Source organism: Mastigoproctus giganteus, chromosome 6, assembly GCF_048544385.1.
Source record: "Mastigoproctus giganteus isolate SK-2022 chromosome 6, ASM4854438v1, whole genome shotgun sequence".
Classification (NCBI taxonomy): Eukaryota; Metazoa; Arthropoda; class Arachnida; order Uropygi; family Thelyphonidae; genus Mastigoproctus; species Mastigoproctus giganteus.
This window is the reverse complement of record NC_143580.1, coordinates 106,287,690-106,312,745: the sequence shown is the minus strand read 5'-3', so window position 1 is coordinate 106,312,745 and position 25,056 is coordinate 106,287,690. Positions and strand designations below refer to the sequence as shown.

General features: G+C 37.4%; 1 protein-coding gene across 1 annotated transcript in view; it reads left to right on the top strand.

Annotated features, from left to right (window-relative positions):
• Positions 1 to 24,836, top strand: part of p24-1 (transmembrane emp24 domain-containing protein) — a 44,043-nt gene extending 19,207 nt beyond the window's left edge. The window contains exons 2-3 of the mRNA XM_090375242.1: positions 13,573 to 13,818; positions 24,440 to 24,836. Of these exons, the coding sequence (XP_090231368.1) occupies positions 13,573 to 13,818; positions 24,440 to 24,667 (474 nt within the window). The 3' untranslated portion in view covers positions 24,668 to 24,836. The remainder of the gene's footprint in view (positions 1 to 13,572; positions 13,819 to 24,439) is intronic.
• The last annotated feature ends 220 nt before the right edge of the window (positions 24,837 to 25,056 follow it).

Genomic DNA, 25,056 nt, shown 5'->3' with positions numbered 1-25,056 from the left:
AAAGGCACCCGGGGTGGATGGGATCTATCCAGTTATATTAAAGGAGGCAGCAAAGGAAGTAAGCAAACCCTTAGCCATAATTATGAGAGCTTCCTTGGACTCAGGGGAGGTACCCATAGACTGGAAATGTGCAAATGTGACCCCAATTCACAAAGGAGGATCAAAGGCTGACACAAGTAATTATAGACCTGTGAGCTTAACTTCTGTTCCAGGAAAATTAATGGAGGCACTGGTTAAAGAAGCACTGCAGGATCATTTAGACAAGACTTCAGTTATAGCTCAGACACAGCATGGTTTTGTTAAGGGGAAGCCTTGCCTGACCAACTTGATTGGATACTATGATGCAGTCACAAAAGAACTGGATGCAGGGAATAACTTTGATATTATATACTTGGATCTTAGAAAGGCTTTTGATACTGTTGCACATGGAAGATTGCTACACAAATTGGAGCAGTGTGACATTGGAGGCAAATTGCTGCTATGGATAAAGGGGTGGTTGAGGGGGAGAAGACAGAGAGTGGTAATCAATGGACACTGCTCATCGTGGACTAATGTTATTAGTGGAGTCCCTCAGGGCTCAGTGTTGGGTCCATTATTGTTTTCTGTATTTATAAATGATATTGATGATGGTATATCAAGCTTAATGTCCAAGTTTGCAGACGATACAAAGGTTTGCAGGGTTGTCAAGGACACTACTGACACTATGCTGCTGCAACAGGATCTGGAAAGGTTGAGCAGATGGGCTGAGAGGTGGCAAATGAAGTTTAACATTGATAAATGTAAAGTACTACACATGGGAAACAGCAACCCCAGAGCAACGTATCAACTCTGTGGTAGTACACTGACAGTGGTAGAGAATGAAAGGGACTTGGGGGTGGTTGTGCAGGCAGATATGAAGTTCTCTGTGCAGTGCAGACGGGCTGCAAGAGTAGCTCATGGAGTATTGTCAATGATATACAGGAATTTTTCCAGCAGGGATAAGGAGGTGATTATTCCATTGTATAAGGCAATGGTCAGGCCACACCTAGAGTATACAGGTCTGGAGGCCTCATTTCAAGAAGGATGTAGAGCTGCTGGAACGAGTACAGAGAAGGGCAACAAGATTAGTGAATGGAACAAAGGGGTGCTCTTACGAAGAAAGGCTTAAGTTTTGCAAATTACAGTGTCTGGAGACTAGGCACCAGCGAGGTGATCTGATAGAGGTGTATAAAGCCTTGAATGGTTTAAGCATGCTCAATGCTGATGGGATTCTTCCTCTAGCTCAGAAAAATCACCTGAGAGGGCATAAATTCAAATTGAGGAAAGACAGATGTAGGATAGACGTGCGGAAATTTGCCTTTAGCCAGCGGGTGGTTGGTTGGTGGAACAGACTTCCATCCTTTGTGGTGGAGGTTGATAGCCTAAATAAGTTTAAGGCTCAGCTGGACAGATTTTTTGAACGAACAGAGGGGTGAAGTGGAAGTGGGTTTTTTTTTTTTTTTTTTGGCTGATGCTGCATAAGCTTGCTTTCTTGCATCAAATGCCTCTACTAATGCTAATGCTAATACCCTGTGCCACTTTATTAGGTACACCTACCTAGTAGCGTGTTGATCCTCCTTTAGCCTTCAAAACAGTCTGAATTCGTCTAGACATGGATTGAACAAAATGCTGAAAACCTTGTGCAGGTATGGAGTACCATGCAGACATGAGTGTGTCATGCAGTTCCTTGTTGAGATGAGCTGGAAAGGGCTGTTTGCCTGCAGGCAAACAGCCCTTTTCAGCTCATCTCAACAAGGAACATTATCGGTGCATTATCCTGCTGGAAGTAACCATCTGACTGAGGATAAACTGTCAACATGAATAGATGCACTTGGTTAGCAACAATATTTAGGTATGATGTGGTATTCAGATGTGAATCTATGGGTATCAATGGACCCAATGTGTGCCAAAGAAACATTCCCCACACCATAACACTGCCCCCACCACCTTGCACAGTAGTCTTCAGACATGACAGGTCCATATATTCATGTTGTTTTCTCCAAATTCTGAGCCTTCCATCAACATGATGCACCAGGAACTTCGACTCGTCAGACCAAACAACTGTTTTCCAATCCTCGATAGTCCAGTGCTAGTGTTGCTGTGCCCACAGGAGGCATGCTCTCTTGTTCTTTATTGATAACAAAGGTACACGATATGGCCATCGGCTGTTGTAGCCCATTCACGACAAAGTGCGACTAGTGGTCCATTGCGATATTTTGTTCTGCACACCAAGGTTATATTCTGACATGGTGTGCGACATTGTAGCCCATCTGTTTGCTTGAACAATTCCAGCCATCCTCCTCTGACCTCTCTCATCAACAAGCGATTTTCTTCCACAGGAGTGCCATCGAGAGGATGTTTTCTGTTCGTTGCACCATCCTCGATATACCCTTGAAACAGCTCTCCTGAACCTATCACTGTGGTGTGTGATAGGTTCAGGAGAGCTGTCGTTTCAGTGATGTTTTTTCCAGCACATCTTGCACCTGCTACCATACCACGTTCGAAGTCCATTAGATCACTCCTTTTCCTCATTCTTGTTACGGGTTGTACGTTTAACTGATACTAAAAAGGTTGTTCTGCTGCATTTATATCCACAACTGTGGTCATGTGACTTGCAGTGTTGTGGGAAAAACCATTTGTGTGCACAGCAGTGGTGTACCTAATAAAGTTGCAGCACAGTGCAGTTTGCACTTTTTTGGCCATTCTTGAAGCCTATCCAAGTCATCCTGAAAGAGTTCTGTTTGGTGCCGGTCATAACACTCTTCCAGTCTTTACATCATCTACTTTGCTCTCATGTAGTGTATCTTTGGCCCCCAAGGTTCATTTCTCCAGAACCAATCCTCAGGGAGAAGGGCACTTTTAACACTCCTTCAAATTAGACATTAGGGGAGAGGGTGATTAATGGCCAGTCTCTAGACTGGCCATTAATCACCCTTCCCCCTTCCTGCCCCGCAGTCGATTTTAGAATCTTACTCATGATTTCAGCATGTACTTGTAGGTGGTAGATGACTTCCATCAACTGGTGAAATACCACCACTTTGCTTATTGGAGGCTTGAAGTGGTGAAACCCATGTTTAGTCTCTAGAGCAAAGTTTCCGGCATCCCCCTCCCCCATACTTCTCCTCCAACCCATAGGTTTTGATACCTTTCATGTTTGGGGTTTCATTAAAAAAAATGTACCAACTTATACAGTAAGTTCTTGTGTGTGACTGAGTAAAGTGTTTGTTTTGCTAAAATCCAGGTATATAATGTCAAAATTATTTCCTTCATCCTGCTCACAAGTAACTATGACGAAACAGCTAACTAGGTTAATCAACATATTTGCTGACTCTGATACTTATATAAGTCAAAGTATATACATGGCAGCACATCATTTTTAAGTGGTCAATAAATGAGTGTTGTAAAAGTAAAGATACATGACATCATTAACTGTTCAGTATCAGCACACTGAACTCTGTGGGTTATTTGCATTAGTGTTTTTTTTTTTTTTTTTTATCTGCTGAGAATAAGTAACAAGAGTCTTCTCCATGGGTTGAAGCGTTACTTATTTGAGATAGTGCAATACCATGGAACTTGTTGTGAAGATATTCACAATATGAGATATGATTAAAACTACCTTGGTAGTAGAAATGATGTGTGTGCATTACCCTTGCATAAACACTCCTTCAAATTAAACATTTGTCGTATACTGTCAACATTCTTGTAATGCTGTAGCATTTATTTCTTCCTAGATTTTAATAACAGCTGAAATATAACCACTTCTGCTGTACTTAATATGATAAGCAAATAATAATTCATGATTGTATTCATGATATTTATTAAACTTATTTAAAGAAATGAGCAAAAAAGCAATGACTTTTGTATGCAAACAGAGAGCATTCCTGTGCATCCACCATATTACCTGTTCATTCTTCCAATCTTGTTTTCTGTATAGTGCTGATAATTGGTTCTCCAAGCTCAATTATATTAAAGTTAAATATTAATTTAACACTTTTGAAAACTCCATTAATAGCTTTGTATGTATACTTTTTTTTGGCAACTATGAGATAGAATAGCAAGTCTGCTGGCCACGATACATAGTTCACAATTTACAAAATTTATTTATTTAAATCTCTTTCATTTTTTTTTAAAAATGGCATTTGCATATAAACACGGCCACATCTTCATTATGTGTAAAAACATTTAGGGTGAAATGTTGTGCTGTGATGTTTCCCTTTACGTCTCTCTCTCTCATTGGTCTTTAATCATTATTGACAGAGAAGGTGGCCTTTACTGAACTGTTTACAAGGGAGTGCAGTGTTTTGGTTCATATTTTTAAACTTTGATTCTGTCAGCAACACAGTTGGAATTGTTATTTTTACATTTGCTTTGAAATTCAATATTTAATTTTTATTAATCTTTATATTAGTTAAATCTTTACTGCTTTCTGTAGTGAGAAAGAGTACTATCTCTGGGCCATATCATTTGCACTGCATAGAAATAAAAAACCTGCAGAACAGACTTTTCTTAATTGCTCACAGCAAGCTTTTCCCAAGTGTTTATTATGGCTCTATTCATTATGGTGCTTACACAGAGAATTCAGCAGGTGGCCTGCTTTCCAGGAACCAGCATCCTCAAGCAACTTGAATGAATCATATAAGTTAGGTAGCACACAGTGTAACAGTATATCCGGACTGGTCATGGTAATCTGTCTGCTTACTGGAATGGATTTTAGTTTGGTTTTTTTTTTTTTTTTTTTTTATGTGAACCCCAAACACGAGAGGTATTAGAACCTATAATACTTAGTACCATGCTTGGGTTGGAGGTTGAGAAGATGAAAGAAGATATTTGTTGACATTGGACTTGAACTTCTGTACATTGAAATTTTCAGGAAATACATATGAAGGAAGGTTGTTCCAGAAAACGGCAGTTAAATGAGGAAGATGAAAAGTTGGTTCTGTGGGTTTGAAGTTGGACAGTAAATGGATGATGGCTGGTCGCGGCATGTGTTCGGACTGTTTTGAAAGAGAGAGAGAGAGAGAGAGCGGGAATTATAGAAGCCAATTCAGAAGAACAGTGCCGATGGAAGTATCTGTAGAAGAGGCATGCAGCAGAAACAGTGCGTCTATGAGAAAGCGAGTGGAGAGCCTCTGTTAGAGATGAATCATTAATTAACCTAACTGCCCTCTTCTGAATGGAATCAAGAAGCCTGAGAGAGGTTTTGGGGGCACTAACCCAGATGTGGGAACAATATTCCATGGCAGGGCGGATTTACGATTTATACATAGTGAGCAGCTGTTTGGAAGAAAAGTAACGCCGAGAGCGAAAGAGAAAACCAAGTTTTTTAGATGCAGAGGAAGCAATGTTTGTAATGTGCTTGTGCCAAGAGAGATTAGAAGTCAGGGTAATCCCCAAAAGAGATATATCATTTTGCCTAGAAATTGGAGTGTCACTAAAGATAAGCATAGGAGCAGAAGAATCCTTTTTGTGAGATATAAGAAAAGACTGAGTTTTAGAAGGGTTGAAATCAACTAAGTTGTCTTTGCCCCACTGGAGAATTGCTCGAAGATAGACATTTAAGGAATTGGTAGCAGATTTTCGAGAAGTTGAAGCTGATTGAGCAGGACAAGGTTTCTCAAAATGGAAAGTTGAATGCAATGTGCTGTCATCGGCAAAACTATGGATAGGATTTCCAGTCAAAGGAAGGTCATTGATATATAAGAGGAAAAGAATGGGGGAAAGAACTGAACCTTGGGGGACACCGGTATTAGTGGAGAAGTTAGAAGACAGAGAGCCATCTACTACCACCCTCAGTGAGCGATCAGAGAGAAAACTGGATAACCAATTACTAAAAACAGTTGGCAAACCATAAGATGGAAGCTTGTTTAGAAGACCTTTATGCCAAACACTATCAAAAGCCATTGAGATGTCAAGAGCAACTACTTGTGTTTCACCGAACCTTTCCATTGAATTAGTCTATAAATGGGTAACATAAGCCAGAATATCACCAGTGGATCGACACTGACGGAACCCATACTGGCAATCGTTGATCAGACGGAAGGTTTCTAGGTAGTTTAAGAGTTGGCGGTTAATTGATTTCTCCATTACTTTAGAAAGAGTAGAAGTAATTGGATGGGAGGGATTTGTCACCCTTTTTAGGAACTGGCTGGATATGAGCAAATTTCCAAGCAGAAGCAAAAACACCTTTGGAATAAGAAAGTGAAAAAAGGTGCAAAGAATAGGAGTAAGTTCAGGAGCACAGATTTTGAGAACAAGTGAAGAAATACCATCAGGACCTGGAGCTTTCTTAGCATCAAGATTCATCAAAATCCTTCTGATATCCTTTTGACGTAAGACCACAGGAGGCATTGAATGGAGCGTGTTGGGGAATGGTGGGAGGGGTTTTACCAAGATCATTAATACATGAGCTGGAAGAAAAATGAGATGCTAGCAGGTCAGCTTTATCCTTGGCTGAAGTGACAACAGAACCATCTGGTTTGGACAGAGGTGGGAGCAGAGATGGGCAAAAGTTGCGGCCAATAGCTTTTGCAAGAGACCGGAATGCTCGGCTACCATTAGGGCAAGAAGCAAGTTTTCTACTCTTAGCCTGTTCAAACTCTTGTTTGGACTGATTAATAACTGCTTTACAATTGTTGCGAGCTTTGGTGTAGGCAGAAAATGAAACTGAAGAATTAGAAACAAGCCAATTACGATATGCAACATTCTTCTCTTGGACAGCCTTAGCACATTTATTGGAAAACCAAGGTTTAGGTAAAGGACGAGATTTTAAAGTGGAGTGTGGGATAAAGGATTCCATTTGCTGCAAGAATAATTTCACTGACACGATCTGAGCAAATGTTGACATCAGAACTTTTGAAACAGTAATCTGACCAAGGAAGAGAAGAAAAGAAGTCTCACAGGTCATCCCATTTTGCATTCGTGTAATGCCAAACAACACGAGGTTGGGAATAGCCATGAGATAAAGGTTCCATTGGAGAAGAGACAGTCACCAAGTTGTGATCTGAAGTGCCTAAAGGATCTCTCACTTCGACCGTGTACTTAGAAGGGTTGTTTGTGAGAAAAAGATCAAGCGTATTGGCTGTATGATTAGGATTGTCCAGTATTCTTGTAGGTAAATGAACAATCTGTGCTAGGTCATTAGTAATTGCAAAAGCCTCACCATCTCGACCTGCTGGGTCGGTGTGACTAGAAAATGGAAGCCAGCTGGAGTTGTGAACATTAAAATCACCAAGGGAAATTACCTCACTGTTAGGAAAGTTGGACTGGAGAAAGTCAAGTTGCAAAGAGAGGAAGTCAAAGAGCTCCAAGTGATTAGTGGAGTTGGAAGAACGTTGACATCAGAACTTTTGAAACAGTAATCCGACCAAGGAAGAGAAGAAAAGAAGTCTCGCAGGTCAGTAGAACGGTAGAGACAACAGATGAATTTGACACAATGAGGTACAGAGATTTTAAGCCAGAGAAGATCAAAGAGAGGAGATTCCAAATTGCCAAGTCTCTGACAGGGAATATTAGAACGGAGATATGCACAAGTACCACCTTTGAGGCGAAAGGAATCATACAGCGAATAATTTGGGCATTTGAGATGAGCAGTAGTTGAATCAACCGATAACTGAGATTCTGTCAGAAAAAGTACATGAGGTTTGGCAGACTGCAAGTGGAAATGGACATCGTTGAGATTAGAATTGAGACCACGTATATTTGTGAAATGAATTAGGAAGTCCTTGGAAGGTTTACATCTTTTCGCAGATAAGTTTGCTCTATTAGTTTGACAATTCATGGTTTTTTCAATAGTAAGAAAAAGTGGCTGGGACATGCTGTATGAAGTAATGAAATTTTTGGATATGGCGTACATGTGTTAAGAATATACCCGGATCTTTGACATAACATGGCCTTGACAATGCTCCCCGCATACACACTACTCGGACTCCCTCCAGTCACTATCTGGCAGAGTAGAGGTAGCAAGATTATACACTAGCTGATCCGGAAGCCTCCTAGAGAGTTACCAATGGGTTCAGTCTGGTGGACTAACTAGCGGCCCGCCTGCGAACACCGTTTTAGAGCTGTACCCTCGAAATGTAAGGAATATTGAATCTCTCCACAACGTTCATCATTACCTCAAAAGTCATCAATCATACTGCATGATGGAAGAGATTGGGAAGGGTTGACCAGAACTTAGCTCTAGAGACTAAACATGGATTTCACCACTTCAAGCCTCCAATAAGCAAAGTGGTGGCATTTCACCGGTTGATGAGAGTCATCTACCACCTAGTACCGCCTGGTAACATAGAGGGGCAGCGTTCCTCCATGTGGTGTGGGCATCACACCTCGACCCCTGCTTATGTTGGTTCACACCTATGTGGTCACCCACCATGTATTGTGCATGGAGGTTATACCCAGGATTACTAACAGTCCTACCATCGTGAAGGTGCAAGCAGAGGATTTGACTGTCACGGACAGTCCGGACTTCGCCGAAATTGGGTCCACTTGACTTGAGTGTCACCCGAATATCGGTTCCATCAGCGTTTTGGTTGTCAGTGGCTGCAGCAGTGAGTATTGTTTTGTTGCTTTGCACTGATCAGAGGAATGACTTCATAATATGGCAGATGTACAGTGGCAAAACATTCTTTGTTCCCACAAGTATTTTCTCCAGTAGTTTTTGCTGTGTTAGTCCAGGTTTTTGTTATTTGATGATCAGTTTTTTTTTAAATATAATTAAGTTTTTCAAACTTTTCCTTTTTTAAAGTTGGCAACCCTGCTCGTATATGTATGAAGTGGTTTCAAAAAAAGATTCACCCAGAAGTAGTGATAGAAAGATGACATTTTTGTTTGATACCTTGAAATCTCTATAGAAGCCACACAAATTTTGATTTCATTCTGACAGTTAATTTTTTTTATTTGCAGCTCTAAATGAAGTGTCACAGTGGGTAAAGTGGAATGCAGATCAGTGATTCAGTTCCTGTTTCTTCAAGGAAAAACACCCAAACAAACCACGAAGAAATGGTCGCTACTTATGGAACAGACTGCCTAGGTTACAGTGTTGTGGCACATTGGTAACAATTAAAATGTGTAAGAACCTCAGTGCCTGATGTAGAAATCCTAGGATGCCTAGCAACTGTTTTAACAGAAGAGAATGTTGCAAAAAAATGATTATTAGCATCAAAGAACTAGCTGCAGAACTCTAAACTGGTGCTGAGCCTGTGGAGTATATTATCCATCAGCAGTTGCATATGAGTAAAGCATCTGCTAGATGAGCTCTCAGACTTCTGACCCTTTACTAATAGAAGGAAAGAGCACAATATGCACATGAAATGGGGTCAATGTGTGAGCAAAAACTGAAATATTGCTTTTGTCAGTTTGCTGCATCCTGCTTATTCCCTTGACCTTGCACTCTCAATTTTTTCCTCTTTCCTGCCCTGAAGTCCTTTCTTTGTGGAAAACATTTTGCTGCTGATAATGAGGTAATTTCTGATACCAAGTCGTGGTTGAAGGACAATCAGAGGACATCTAAAAACTGGCCTGCAGAAGTGTATTTAGAGCAGGGGTGGGCAACAGCTGGCCCGCGGGCCACATGTGGCCCGCGACAATCTTGAATCCGGCCCCCTCGTTAAATGCATAAATATAGAAAATCCATACTTGACTACACTCGCTGTAAACGTTCGGCTTAATTCGGTTCAATCAGGAATTGCGGCCAGTACAACAGTAACCAAGTGATTCTGCGCAGCGTCAAAGAGTTATTTCCTAATTATTATTAGTAAATTAATAAGAGGAGTTTACCTCAATATAGTACGTGGAACACTTCCGTATAATACCCTCCAGAAATTAAAACGGAAAAAACGAAAAAATCGACACTTACCGGTACATTTGAATATTTTCGTTAGATTCTTTTAATTGCGTTAATTTGAATTTTAATTGTTTTGAATTGATTTTGAATTGTGTTAAATTGATTATTTAATTATTTATATTTTACTTTAATTATTTATATTTTACTTTAATTATTTATATTTTACTTTAATGTACCGGTAAGTGTCGATTTTTTTCGTTTTTTCCGTTTTAATTTCTGGAGGGTATTATACGGAAGTGTTCCACGTACTATATTGAGGTAAACTCCTCTTATTAATTTACTAATATTATTATCAACGTAGAACATATTGAGTATTACAGCTCTGATTCATACTATCTAATTATTATTGTAGCATCGATTGAACGAAGTTCCTTTGGGTTTGACTTCTTATTGAAAAAAATAATATTGGTGCAAGATATTTTATGTTTTATGCCTTTTCTAATTATTACAATTTTTAATTTAATATAATTTATAGCCCATAAAATGAGCCAATTAAAAAAAAAATAAAAATTGATGCCGAATGCCGCATTTTCAATGATAATTGAACATTCAGATATTTTTTTTAAAAGTACATTAATAATTTGGTAATTCAAGTAATATAACATTTTTTTAGGTTCTGATTTTTTTTATTAAATCGTTCAATCTATTCCGGCCCGCATCATGATGTGAAAATTTCATTCGGCCCGCATCATGATGTGAAAATTTCATTCGGCCCGCATCATGATGTGAAAATTTCATTCGGCCCGCATCATGTGTGAAAATTTCATTCGGCCCGCATCATGATGTGAAAATTTCATTCGGCCCACATCATGATATGAAAATTTCATTCGGCCCGCAACTTTTTTCATCCGAAAAAAGTTGCCCACCCCTGATTTAGAGGTTACAAAAATGTATGGTGACTGTGTTTAAAAAAGTATAATGCATGGTGTTTGTTTCAGCCTTCTATCACAACTACTTCTGGGTGAATACAAATCTTTTTAATCCTCCCCTCCCTGTTCATACCACTTAATGCACACATACAAACTAGCATGCGTGACGGCTTTGAATAATGCAAGTTACCAGAACTGACAGCATGCTGGTCAGCTGCTTTGTGTGTCCATGACCAGTGAGCTGATTAACACATTGCCAATGCAGATGATAGGCTTTGGTCAGTTTATGTTCTTTGTGTAAGGGCTCTTACCCTTGCCTTTCTGATTTTGCACTGTATTAATGGTATTCGAATGCAGCTATGGAAACTCATTTGCAATTTTCCCTTTCATTCATTGTTTTTGAGTGCAATCAGCCAGTGTATAGGTATCATTCAGAAAACTTTAACTTATGCTGAAAGGCTCTTCAGTCTGTTGCTTCCTTGCATTGTGTAGTGAACAATATTATTATTATTATTATTAGCTGTATGGTGCAAGGAAGTCTGAGGCTTATGCTGCACCAGCCAAAAAAAAAAAAAAAATTCTGAGTGACCCAGAGAGAGAGAGAAGTAAATCACCAAGAGAAGAATGATGTCCAGCTCAGGACCCTGTGTGTGCCAAGCCCTTTCACCAGATGTGAGCCCCTGGGGTTATTGCCTAAGTTGCTTTTGCACCAAAAAAATTCAAACCAACCAAGTCAAGCATTATATGAGTAATACTAAAGATTGGACTCTGCAGTTCTTTTTTGACGTGAGAAAATAGTCTTCTCCCCCCCCCCCACCCACACACACACTTACTATTGATTTCAAGGTCATTGAAGGTATTCCAATAGTTGCTGAAAATTTTAACATGGCTGCCAGAACAGTGGAAAAGTGTTTGGTGCTGATCATGCTAAGTGATCAGTGTGATTAGCACCAAATGCTTAAAAAAACCTTTACGTTTATTACTTAAAAAAAAATAATAATAATAATAATAAATGATCATGTCCAGTTAAAAAAAAAAATTTCCTGTGCAATTGTTTCTGTTTATTTTTTTATCCTTGTTTTAATGTAATATTACCAGAGCAATTTTGTTGATAATTGCTTTGGTAACTTCATGCTGCAGTCTCACTTCCAAATTTTGGTCTCTGGCCTAAAGGATAAAAGAATGTAATTAATAAAAAATAAATTAATCATGTAGAAAATTATCAAAAAATAGATGCCTATGCTGCCAATTGCATTCTTCCTTTATTCATGTTTGGTCAGATTTATAATCCAAATCTAATTTGGATAATAAATCTAACCAAGTGGCAATCTCCTGATCCCAAGGTTGATGGATTTCAGACATTACACCTGTGTATATGGATTGCCTGTATGATATGTTCGAATAAAAGGAATCATAATTGCCAGATTTTTATTAATCTGATTTTAATGAAATTTTGGGTGGCTCATGAAATCTTTCCAAAAGAGCCAAATATAAAATTTCATGAAAACTGATCCACTGAAAATTGCATTACTGCAAATGGACATGGTGAAAATTGGTGTTTTGCATATATATGCTAATATGCCCCCTTAAAAAAAAAAAAAAAAAAAGATAAAAAAAAGGTACTAAGGTCTCAACTGATTTAACTTAAGCTGAAATTGGTGATATGATGAATAGATGCTCCATACTTGTTAAAGATTTTTACTTTCCAGTTGTGGAACATTCCAGTTCTCAATGTAGTTTAATATGAATTCCAGTACAGTGGTCAGTCAAAAAATTAAGAGCCAGAGTTGATTAAAAGACGTTGCACCTGTATTGTGACTTTTCATTATCATTATCAGCCATATGATGCAAGGAAGCCTGAGGCTTTTGCTGCATCAGCCAAAAAAAAAAAGAAGAAAAAAAAGCAAATTTCTGAGTTGCCCTAAGAGATGGGGGGGGGGGGGGGGAAATCACCAAGAAAGAGAAAAATAACGATATCCAGCTCAGGGTCCTGGGTGTACCAAGTACATACTCACCAGAAGTAAGCCCCTGTGGACTTGTGTAAAGTTAAAACAATAAACATAACCATTATGCCACCTCACAGGTAGCACAGTGGTTATGATCAGCCCTTCCACGCTATTAAAGGCCTGACATGGCAATATGGCTGGACATGACAATATGAATGGAAATTTTTATAGGCTTCCTTTCCTACTGTGGCTAAATTAGTCTCAGATGATAGTTGCATGGCCTCCCTTTCCAATTGATTTTTTTCATCTGGCAAAACAGGCAAACTGACCATAGAATATATACAATTTACAGATATTACTCACTGGAAAAACTCATAGCTTTAGTTTCCTTGATGAAAACATGCTTATGTGCCATAAAACATCAAACCAGTGACAAGTTTGTAGTATAATGAATACTTCAAGCACATGTGTAGTTTCGTGTCATTTTTGCAAACCGCTGTCACTTGGCTAGCTAAATACTTAGTTTTGAAGACATATGATTTCAAGTTGAAGATCAGCCATCATTTTTCTTTTCTCTTTTTGGAAATGCCAAATTCTGATTGGAAAAGCAGCAATTTTGCACATTGTTCTTCCTGACCTTCAATTATCCAAAATTACCATGTGTGGAAAACAACCTTGCTATCTGACACAAACAGCTGCTAATTTAATTGTCACTCACTTCTGAGTTACCTAATAAGTTTTCTGCTGTTTTCAAATAAAATTGTAAAAATCTTTTATAAACTGTTTAAAAATTTTATCCCATATTTTGTGATTATTGCAATGATTTAATTTCAGCCAAACTGGATGATATATTTGATGAGATTATAAAAACTTATTTTTTCCACTTTTTGATGATTAGGTTGTTACTGGTGGTCATTATGATGTTGATGTTTCTCTTGAGGCTCCATATGGTGAAGTGTTATATAAGGGTGTAAAAAAACAGTTTGATAGTCACACTTGGACTGCACAGCAGACTGGAGTTTACAGAGCTTGCTTCAGCAATGAATTTTCTACTTTCAGCCACAAACTTGTTTACTTTGATTTTCAAGTGGGTGAAGAAAAGCCACTCCCTGGAGTTGGAGAACACATGACAGCAATGACTAAAGTAAGCTTTAATGTTAATAAATAAAATAAGATTTATCACTGTTTCTACAGTAATCTAAATATTTAAATAGACAATAAAAATGTAAAAAACACTTAGGGATTTTATTAAACTGAGGATCATATAAATAGTATTAGTTTTTCAGTACTTAGTTCTGACTCTGAAAGTTAGTAGACAAAAAAAAAAATTGTAATTTCAGTGAAATGTGTATAACGATATTTTATCTTCTATTTTCTTACTGAAAACAATTTTATAATGCATATCTTCCTGTATGTTTAATCATATTAAATGTTTAGAAAGTAGTTGCAGGTTATCTAAATATTGGCAATATTTAATCCTTTGGCATACTTGCTAGCATGGGAGTTATTTTGACCTTCCAACTGAAAAACTGCCTTGTTTCACCTGCTGTATCTCAATATCTTTCAAGAGGTCTTGATTTCTGTGTTAATTTGATGTGAGATTTCTTTGGTAATCTTGGCACCTTCTCACAACTGTATCAGTGGTCTTTTTGGTTTGGGAAATATACTGGCACTTTATTTGTTAGTCTGTGAGACTTAACCCAGATGGTGATGTGTAAAATTTGAAGGAGTTAATTGTTTTTAACAATTTCCATGTGTTAAATTATTACATGATGCACTTCTTTGAAGACTCTCTCCTTACCATAATGCACTTTAGCAGTAGATGTATAAAAAGATATTTATAACACACCAGAATGATTTATAGATAAAGTTGCTAATTGCAATCCTAAATAATATCAATTGAGAGAAACTTTCTTTCTTTTAAAGTACTTTGTGATTTGAGGTTACGTTTGTCAAGATTTTTTTTCATTACATTATCATGAATATTAATAATTCTTCATTTGGTATAATTTATTTAATTCCTATTGGATGTCTTTATGCATGGGTCTGACAGACCCATACAAAAAGACATCCAATAGGAATTAAATAAATTATAACAAATTTATGTTGCTGTGGCACACTTTTAAAGATGCTAAAATTTTGCAGCACACTACAATCACAACCTACACTTATACAGTTATTTTTGTTGGATATATTTAATAGTACTCTTATTATTTGTTTTAAATGCTTTTAATATCTCTCTTTTTTTAATATGCATGAATTACATGAAATTTCAAAGGAAATGTAAAAAATTACATAAATATATAAAAACAAACAAAAATACAATTAATTTTTATTATAAAATTTGGTTTTATTAATTTATTTTTTAATTTGCATTTTTCGCAGCACACGCGAAGCATACTCACAGCACACAGGTTGAGAAACACTGCTGTATAGTGAGAGGAGTTTTCCTCGTGTGATCAGTAAAAAGTTAATTACCCATTAGCAGCTCATGTTTTTTATTATGGTTATTCCAGGGTCTGTTTTGTCCTGATATTAGAAAGTTACAATACAGCTATATTTTCCATTAAATGTTAAAATAAAGGGATATATACGTATAATTAAGTTTGTAATACGTGTAAAAAAATACTATACCTTCTCTATAGCTCATTTAACTTCGAAAAAATATAAATCTAGCAAAATAGTTGTATTTCAATAATATATATGAACAGCATACCTGTAATTGTCCTTAAAAATGTTTGCTACAAAGGGATTTTCTCTTGTATTCCTGCTTACTCTCCCTCACAAGGAACTATCACTAATCCCCATCATTACAGGATTTCAGCGACCTCGGTACCACTTTTCCATCATGGAAATATCTTGATGAAACAGTTTCCCATGTGCATCACTCACATCTCCCAGATTTTCGAGGAGAAATTCGAGATAGGAATGAAGAAAATGAAATTTTGTAGCACTCGAGTAAATTAGACACCAACATTTCATAGTTTTCTTCTTTCCTATTACCCAAAAAAATCATGTACTACCGCCTTAAATGATTGCCAAGTTGCCAATTTAACCTCCTTTAACTTAGTTTCAAACACATCATCTTTCAGGAGTTTCTTAATTTGGGGTCCTACAAAAATTCGAATGTGCAAATCCATTACCTTCTTTATCTTGTCCATTTGCAAAATTTTTCATGATGTGCAGGGGTGGAAGAAGAACTTTGTTTGATTGCACTAAAGGAATATATTTTACATTACATTGTCCTGGTATGAACTCATCTCGCTTGTCCCAATGTTGCACAACATAACGTTCTTCTGTTGCATGGCTGGCCCACAAACACAAAGAACAACAATATTTTGTAAAACAACCCTGCAAACCATTAACCTTAAGATTACTGCATATGTTCCATCCATAATGTTCTAACCCCTGGGGCTCACATCTGGTGAGTATGGGCTTGGCACATCCAGATTCCTCAGCTGGATATCATCATTCTTTTCTTTCTTAGTGATTCCCTTTTCTCTCTCTCTCTCTCTCTCTCTCTCTCTCTCTCTCAGGGTAATTCAGAAATTTTTTTTTTGGCTGGTGCGGCATAAGCCTTGGGCTTCCTTGCACCATATGGCTAATGATAATAATAATCCTGGTATTTTATAGCATGTAGAACCTTAGACATGCTTTCATGACTTTAAGTCCCACTGAATGAAACTCAGGAACTGATGGAAACTCATTGCCATTATGAAGCAGATCGGTCACCTCCTTATCCCTGCTGGCAAAATTCATGTCCGTAATTTGGCAAAACCCCAAGAACCTTCCTGGCAGCCTATCTGCATTGCTTAAACAATTTCATATCTGACTGCACAATTACCTTCTTCCCCCCTCTCAAACCCCATGTCATTTTTTCATTCTCCACTACCGTGATTATGGTACTGCACAGTTGGTATGATATTCTATGATTGCTGTTCTAACCATATGTGGCACCTTGTATTTGTTGATGTTAGCATTAGTAGAAGCATATGATGCAAGAAAGTCAGCTTATATAGCATCAGCCAAAAAAAACCTTCCCTTTTCGCCCATCCATTCGCTCCAAAAGTTTGTAAAGTTCAGCCTTGAACTTACTTAAGCTGTCAACTTCCACAACAACAAATGGAAGTCTGTTCCAGCAATTAACCACCCACTGGCTAAAGGCAAATTTCCACACATCTGTTCTACAACTATCTTTCCTCAATATGAATTTATGCCCCCTCAGGTGGCACCTCCGTAGCCAGGTGGGCAGAAGCAGCAGTGCGTAGCACACGCTTCTTGATCAGACCGGGGTTCGAGACCGTGACCACCAAATACAGAGGATGCGGAAAGGTCAGGGAATGATCACCGCCTATCCCCGGAGCAATATGGCCTTAGTTGCTAATGCTCCTAAAAAACCAAATAACAAACAAACAAACAAAGCCCCGTCAGGTGCAGAATATGAGCAAGAATTCCATCAGCTTGCTCAAACCATTCAAAGCCTTCTACACCTCAATCAGATCACCTTGCAGGTGCCTAGTCTCCGGATGCTGCACTTTGCAGAACTTAAGCAAATTTTAAGAATAGCAACCCTTTGTTCCACCCACTGAACTCATTGCCCTTCTCTATACTTGTTCTAGTAGCTCAACCTCTTTTCTGCAGTGAGGTCTCAGACCTGTATGCAGTACTCAAGGTGTGGCTTGACAATTGCCTTATAGAAAGGGATAATTGCCTCCTTATTCTGCTGGAAAAATTTCTATATAACAATGACAAGACCCCATGAGCTACTCCTGCAGCCTGTCTGTACTACTCAGAAAACTTCATATCTGACTGCACAAATACCTGCATGTCTTTTTCATTCTCCACTGCCCTGAGTGTAGTACCTCACAGTTGATATGCTATCTAGGGTTACTGCTACCCACATGCAGTGCTTTGCATTTGTCAATGTTAAACTTCAGTTGCCACCTCTCAGCCCATCTGCTCAACTTTTCTAGATTCTTTTGCAGTAGCATATCATCCTTACTGTCATTAACAACTCAGCCAACCTTTGTATTGTCTTCAAACTTGGACATTAAGCCTGACATACCTTCATCAATATCATTGATAAATACAGAAAACAATGTGCCCAAAACGGACCCCTGGAGAACTCCACTAATAACATTAGTCCATGAAGAGCAGTGTCCATTGATTATCACTCTGTCTTCTCCCACTCAACCTTTCTTTTATCACCTGCCCTAAATACCACACTACTCCAACTTGTACAATAGTCTTCCATGCCACTCCAGAGGCTCACATCTTGTGAGCATGGGCTTGGCACACCGAAGGTCCCGAGCTGAATATCATCATTCTTCTCTTTCTTGGTGATTCCTTTCTACTTCTGACTCTCTCTCTCTCTCTCTCTCTCTCTCTCAGAGTAACTCAGGAATATTTTTTGGCTGGTGCAGCATAAGCCTTAGGCTTCCATGCACCATATGGCTAATAATAATGTGCAACAGTATCAAAAGCTTTCCTAAAGTCCAAGTATATAATATCAAAATCATTTTTTGCATCCAGTACCTTTGTGACGACAAAGCATCCATTCAAGTTGGTCAGACAAGACTTTCCCTTAACAAACCCATGCTGTGTTTTTGAACTATAATTGCGGTTATAGTTCAAAAATAAAGACTCCAATATTTTTCCTGGAAGAGAAGTTAAACTAACAGGTCTATATTTACTTGTGTCACCTTTCAATCCCCCCCTTTGTGAATTGGGAATATGTTTGCACATCACCAGTCCGTGGAGACTCTCCTGAGTCCACGGACACCCTAATAATCATGGCTAAGGGCCTGCTTACTTCCTTTGCTGCCTCCTTTAACACGTTCCCACTGGGGCATTTATTTAACACGAAGCCTAAGAGACAGATAGACTCACCACTTTTATTTCCCAAATGACGGCTGTTTTTTTCATAATTCGGTTCTCATTTAAGTGACAAATAACACAGTATGTGCAAGAAAAATGAGTTGTTATTTGTTTTTTGTGAAAATTTGATAGCGACCCACCGGTGGGTCGCTATCATTCCTGTGGCGCTAATTATTGTCAACGAACGGGGTTAAGTGCCAGTGAGTCACCAATGCGCACACTCAAATTACTTCCTGCTACTGCATGAGCATTGTTTCCAATTTGTTCATACTTTGTGAGATTGACAATAGTTATTGCCTCCATATTGACTTCATTTCAAATACGTGCACATGTGGAGAACATTTCGTTTATCACTATAATCTAGAGATTGAGGTAAACTCTTTAGATATTTCGAATTTTCATTTATTGTATTTATAGATACCTATTTCTAAAATGTTTTGAAATAAGCCCCTCCTCTTTTTACGAAAATCGAGCTAAAGACAAAGAATGTTCAATGAATATAAGTGATAGTGATGATTCAGATGTACCTCTTTTGAAAGAAAAAAGTGCCCAAAAACATGATGAAAATCATCCAGGGGTATAGAGAACAGAGTTGGACTTGCGGACAGAAGAGAAGCCACAATATTTCTTTAGTGATGAATCCAACGACGGGTCAGAATTAGATGATTTAGACATACATTCCAATTACAGTAATGGTTCTCTGATGATAAGATCCAAACCTCAGAAGAATCTGATGAAAGTGATGAATATCATGAAATTAGTGATGAAAATAATGACCCAAATTCTCAAGTAATCGCCAGTGCATATAAGTCTGAAAATGTTATTTGGCAAGAGGTAGGAAAACTAAAATTTAAATTAATGAATATAATAAAAGATGCTGAAATCCTTGTTGATTTGAACCAACCTTACCACATATACAAACTGTTTCTAACTGATGATATTCTTCAGATGATGGTGACTGAAACCAACAGATATGCACAGTACTGTTTATCATCAGTAGCTGATTGAAGACCAACCACTGAACCAGAAATGGAAAATTTTCTTGGAATATTATTTGTAATGGGAATTGTTCATGTCCCAGATATAAGATTATACTGGTCAAATAAAAAAGATTTATACTTGAATAATCTCATTAGGAAATCTATGAGTTGAGATTGTTTCCTAGATCTGCTGAAATATTGGCATTTCTCTGACAACGAAACTGCTAATGGACAAGACCATCTCAACAAAATCAGAATTTTATTAGATAAAGCCAATAGGAATTTTCAAAGTGTGTTGAAGACAGGAAAAAACTTGGTAATTGATGAAAGTTTGATCCCTTGGCGTGGAAGGCTACTCTTTCACCAGTATATCCCTAACTAATCTCATAAATATGGGATCAGATTTTATAAATTATGTTTGCTCGAGGTATATATTGATGAAATCTCTATTTATACTGGAAAGGTTGATTCAGTGGAAGGTAAAGGACATTCCCATGCTGTCTCAATGAAACTGATGGCTAATCTGTTCAATGAAGGACGTGTCCTTTATTCGGATATTTTGTACACCAGTTTCCCTCTAGCACAAGAGTTATTAGAAAAGAAAACCTTTCTCTGTGGGACTCTAAGAAGCAATCAAAAAGGAATACCAAAGAATATTACAGGAGAAAAAATGAAACAAGGAGACATAATCGCTCTTGAGAATAACAAAGGAGTGAAAATCATGGAATGAATTGATAAAAGACCAGTAATGATGCTAACAACATACAAAACTCATCAGTGTAAAATTATTGAGATGGGAAAGAACAATAGAAAGGGAGAAAAAAATCAAGAAACCCGATGTTATCAGCTACAATCAAGCAAAGAAGGGAGTGAATATATCTGACCAAATGGCGTCATATTATAGTAGCCTGTGTAAAACTGTAAAATGGTATAAAAAAGCTGCAATGGAGTTCATCTTTGGTACCATGCTAGTCAATGCATGGGTGGTACAGAGTAAATTTGGGACTAATAATCGTCTGTCCATCCTTCAATTCCAAGAAAATATAATATACAGTTTATTGAATAGCAAGACTACTACAAAAGTAACAAAGGTACCTGACAGAATTCATACATTTTTGTAAAATGGAAGGTCAAGCAAGGAAAGTTAGGAAACGTTGCAGGGAGTGTTACAAGAAAATTTCTGAAAAGGAAGGAAAGAAAGAAGCAGACCGGAAGGCAAAAAAAGTGAAAACATTTTGTCAAGATTGTGAAAATCAACCCGCTTTGTGTCTAGAATTCTTCAACATAATTCACTGTAAACAAAAATAATTATATTTGAAATAAAAACTGTCACCTGTTGGTTCCTTTTTCTATTCCAGCTACTATGATTTTATATACCCCACATAAACCTCCTCAATAAATAAAAAAATAGTGATCCTGGGCTGACACTTGGTAGATAAATATATATGGAGGACAAGTGAATCCAATAAAATGCTTAAACACTGGCCGCTTAATGCCAAAACTGAATACAAGGCTCGTATCACAATGAGACACCAGTGGGTTGCCCCAGCATTAACATGTTAATATAACTGGATAGATCCCATCCACTCCAGGTGCCTTTCTTATGTTTAACTTCAGAAATTTCTCCTCTACTTTGCTCCCAGTTATTACAAAATATTTTACTCCATGTTAGATTTTGATAAGCTTCTGGCCTCCACTTCCTACAGAATTCCTCATGTGCGAATGTAGATGCAAAATACTCATTCAGCTTGTCAGCTACCTGAGCAGATCATCAACAATTAAACCATTGATATCAAGTGGACCAATCTGGTTCATCCCCTTCCTTCTAGAGTTTGTGTAAGTAAAGAAGTCTTTACTGTTTTTCTTTGCATCCTTTGCCAAAGTTTTCTCGTAATCTGACTTTGCTTGCTTAACCTCCTTTGTGAATTGATTACAGACTGTCTTCTATCTACCATAGGCATCTGTGTCTCCTGATAATTTATATGCATCCAATGCATTTTTTTTCTCTGCCATGAGACTCATTAGTTAATCTGACATCCATTTAGGCCTAAACCTTGAACAGTATTTCTTATTTGGTATGAAAAACCTAGTAGCTTCCAAGATAATTCCTTGAATGCTTCCCATTTAGAATTTGCTGTTGGTAACATCATCAGTTAGTCCCACTGTAGTCACCTTTACAAAAGCAAAAATCCTTCCCTAACCCCTAATTGTAGTTACATCTTTAAGTAAATCCCACATCAGTACACTGTGATCACTGCCACTTAGTGGTTCCTTTATCTGCAGATTATTGATGCATGAATAATCACTGCTGATAATCAGATGAAGAGTATGACTACCTCTGGTTGCCTCTCGAATATTATCTTGAATCTATAGAAAACAATCATCCAAGCAATCGACAAAAGTCTTGCTAGTGTATGAGTGGCCAACTCACAAGTTTCAATCTATATCTGGGAAGTTAAAATCCCCATTATAAGAAAATCTGATTTACTTGGGCACTATTTTTCTGTCCAGTTGTTGTAATCATCAGTCATTAGGCCAACACTCCAACTCATTTTTTCTTTCCTAGTGCTTATGTCACACTAAACTGACTCAACATTGCACTGTCCACCAATATCGACTGGATGCACTCCCTTAGATTTTGTTTCTTAACTAACAGTATGACCCCTCTTCCTTTCTATTGTCTATTCTTTCTGTACACGTTGTACTCTCCAAATTTCAATTCTGCATTCCTTATATCTGTGTGACAGCACGTCTCTGATATCCCAACAGTATCTGCCTTTGATGTCTTCATCAGCACCTCAAATTCATCAAATTTATTTATTATACTCCTAGCATTGGTGTACATGCAAGTATACATGCACATATTCTTACTCTTAGTTTCCCTAATGCAACCAATATATTTACTTGTTCCATGATGACTCCCAGCAGTCCTTGAAATCCCCCAGCACCTCACTTTCAAGGCTGCTGCTCATTCCAATAGAAGCAGTGCAAGAATCACTTTCACTTCTGACTGCTGCTACTATTGATGTTCTATTAGTCTGTGTATCCCCCCACAAGCTAGCAGTTTTCCAGCCCACCTAATACTGCCTCAATAGCATTAGCTAATATTCTTGCATGTTAAAATTTAATTGCCACTTCTCAGTCCATCTACATAACTTTCCAAATCCTTTTACAGTAGCATACCCTGATTACTGTTATTAACCACCCCCACCAACTTTAGTATCATCTGCACACTTAGACATTAAGCATGATATACCTTCATCATTATTATTAATAAATATAGAAAATAATAATGGGCTGAGCACAGAAACTCCTCTAATAGTAGAAGACCAAAGAGAGCAGTGTCCAATGATAATCACTCATTTTCTTCTGCTATTCAACTATTCCTTAATCCATAGCAGTAACTTGCCATATTGCCATACTGCTCCAATTTTTATAGTAGTGTTTTATGTGGAACAGTGTCAAAAGCTTTTCTGAAGTCTAAGTATGTGGTGTCAGAATTTTTTTTCCCCCTTTCCTTTGTTACTGCACCATAGTATCCAGTTAGATTAGTCAAGCAAGATTGCCCCTTAACAAATCCATGCTGTGACTGCTTTCCTGTCTAGATGATCCTCATTACTTTCTTAATCAGTGATTGTATATTTTCCCTGTAACAGAAGCCAAACCAACAGGTCCCTAATTACTACTTGCCCTTTGATCCCCCTTTATGAATTGGGGATTCATTTGCCCATTTCCAGTCCATAGGGACCTCCCCTGAATCCAAGGATGCTCTCAAAATTATTGTTAAAGTTTGCTTACCTCTTTTGCTGCTTCGCTTAATATAATTGGATAGATCCCATCTACCCTGGGTGCCTTTTCTATATTTAGCTTCAACAGTTTTCTTCACCTTCATTGCAGTTATCTCAAAATCATTTAGCTCCCATTTGGACTTGATATGTTCTGGCATGCTCATCCCTAAAAAATGCCTCTGAATGTAGATGCAAAATACCTATTCATTGTGTCAGCAACCTGCAAAGGATCATCAACAGTTAAACCATTCATAACTAGTGGACTAATGTGTCTCAACCCATTCCTTCTAGTGTTTACATATAAGTAAATAAGTTTTTGCTGTTTATCTTTGCTTGAGACTTCTTGTAATCTGCCTTAGCTTGCCTAATCTCCTTTGTGACTTTTTTATAGACTGATTTATATCTACTGTAGGCCTCTATATCACCAACACTTTATGATTTCACATGACATCCATCACTACTATGTGAGCGTGTAGAGTGTTTAGTGTCAAATGGTACCAATGTTTCCCCCATCTGAGCATATTGTACATTGTGGGTGTGAAACAGAACACTGTCAATGCCAGAGGTTTAAAAATGTATGGATTTTGTACATGTGTAATGTCATGTACCATTGTTCCTGTGATCACTTAGCCGCTGTGCCCCTAATGGTACCCAACATTGTCCACAGTCTGCCCTGTGGAGGCAGATCAGGTACACCAGCATTATAGTTATTTACTCTAGCAGGGCTTGCCACCCACAGTCATGTAAGAACTGATATACTGTGCCCTGTTTAGGTGATGTTTCAAAAATTCCTAACAATGAGGCAGTGAATTATATAGCTTTAAGCATTTTTGGTACCAATATTTAAAAATAAAGAAATAAAATATTGAAAAGAGATTTATTTTCGTTATTTCATTTTCTTTTTCAAAAAAATTTAAATATAATAGCAAATTATCTCAACTGTTTATAATATGATCAGAAAATACTATATTTTGATAGCTGAGAGTAGCAGTATGGAAGTAGTAAAGTTTTAATCCAGGATAATAATTATTATCTATATCTCAATAATGTAAGCTTGGAATTTTTTTTTTTTTTTTTTTTTAAACCAAGATTTGAATTTTTTCTGTCATTTTATATTTAGATGGAATCTTCATCTACGAAAATTCATGAAAATCTGAATACAATAATTGATTACCAAACTCATCACCGATTAAGGGAAGCTCAAGGACGCAAACGTGCAGAGGATCTGAATTCCAGAGTTATGTACTGGTCAATTGGTGAAGCATGCGTCATACTAGTTATTGGTGCAGGACAAGTAATGATTTTGAAAAACTTTTTTACTGAAAAGAAGCCTTCTGGATCAACATGAGATAATTATATAGGAAATGTTCTGTTTTTTTCAAGTACAGGTTTAGGTTTTAGTTGTATTAACTGATAATGTTTGCTGAAAAGAGTAAAATACAGCATGTTAATGTTGACAGTACAACATAAAAAAAAAAAATTGCTGTTTTAATTTAACTAGTGGTAATACAGTGAAGTTTTTGTTTATAAATTCATGCACCATAACAATAATTTTGGCTGTTAATTGCACTTTTTTTTTTTTTTTTTTTTTTGCAGAGAAAATTGTATCTAGTTTGTGATTGTTGGTTTCAAAACTAGAAAGAAAAAAGAAATTGGCACTATAGAACTTATGTCAATAATAAAAAAAAAAAAGCTTACTTGCACACAAAATATTTAAAAGATTGAACATAGCATTAC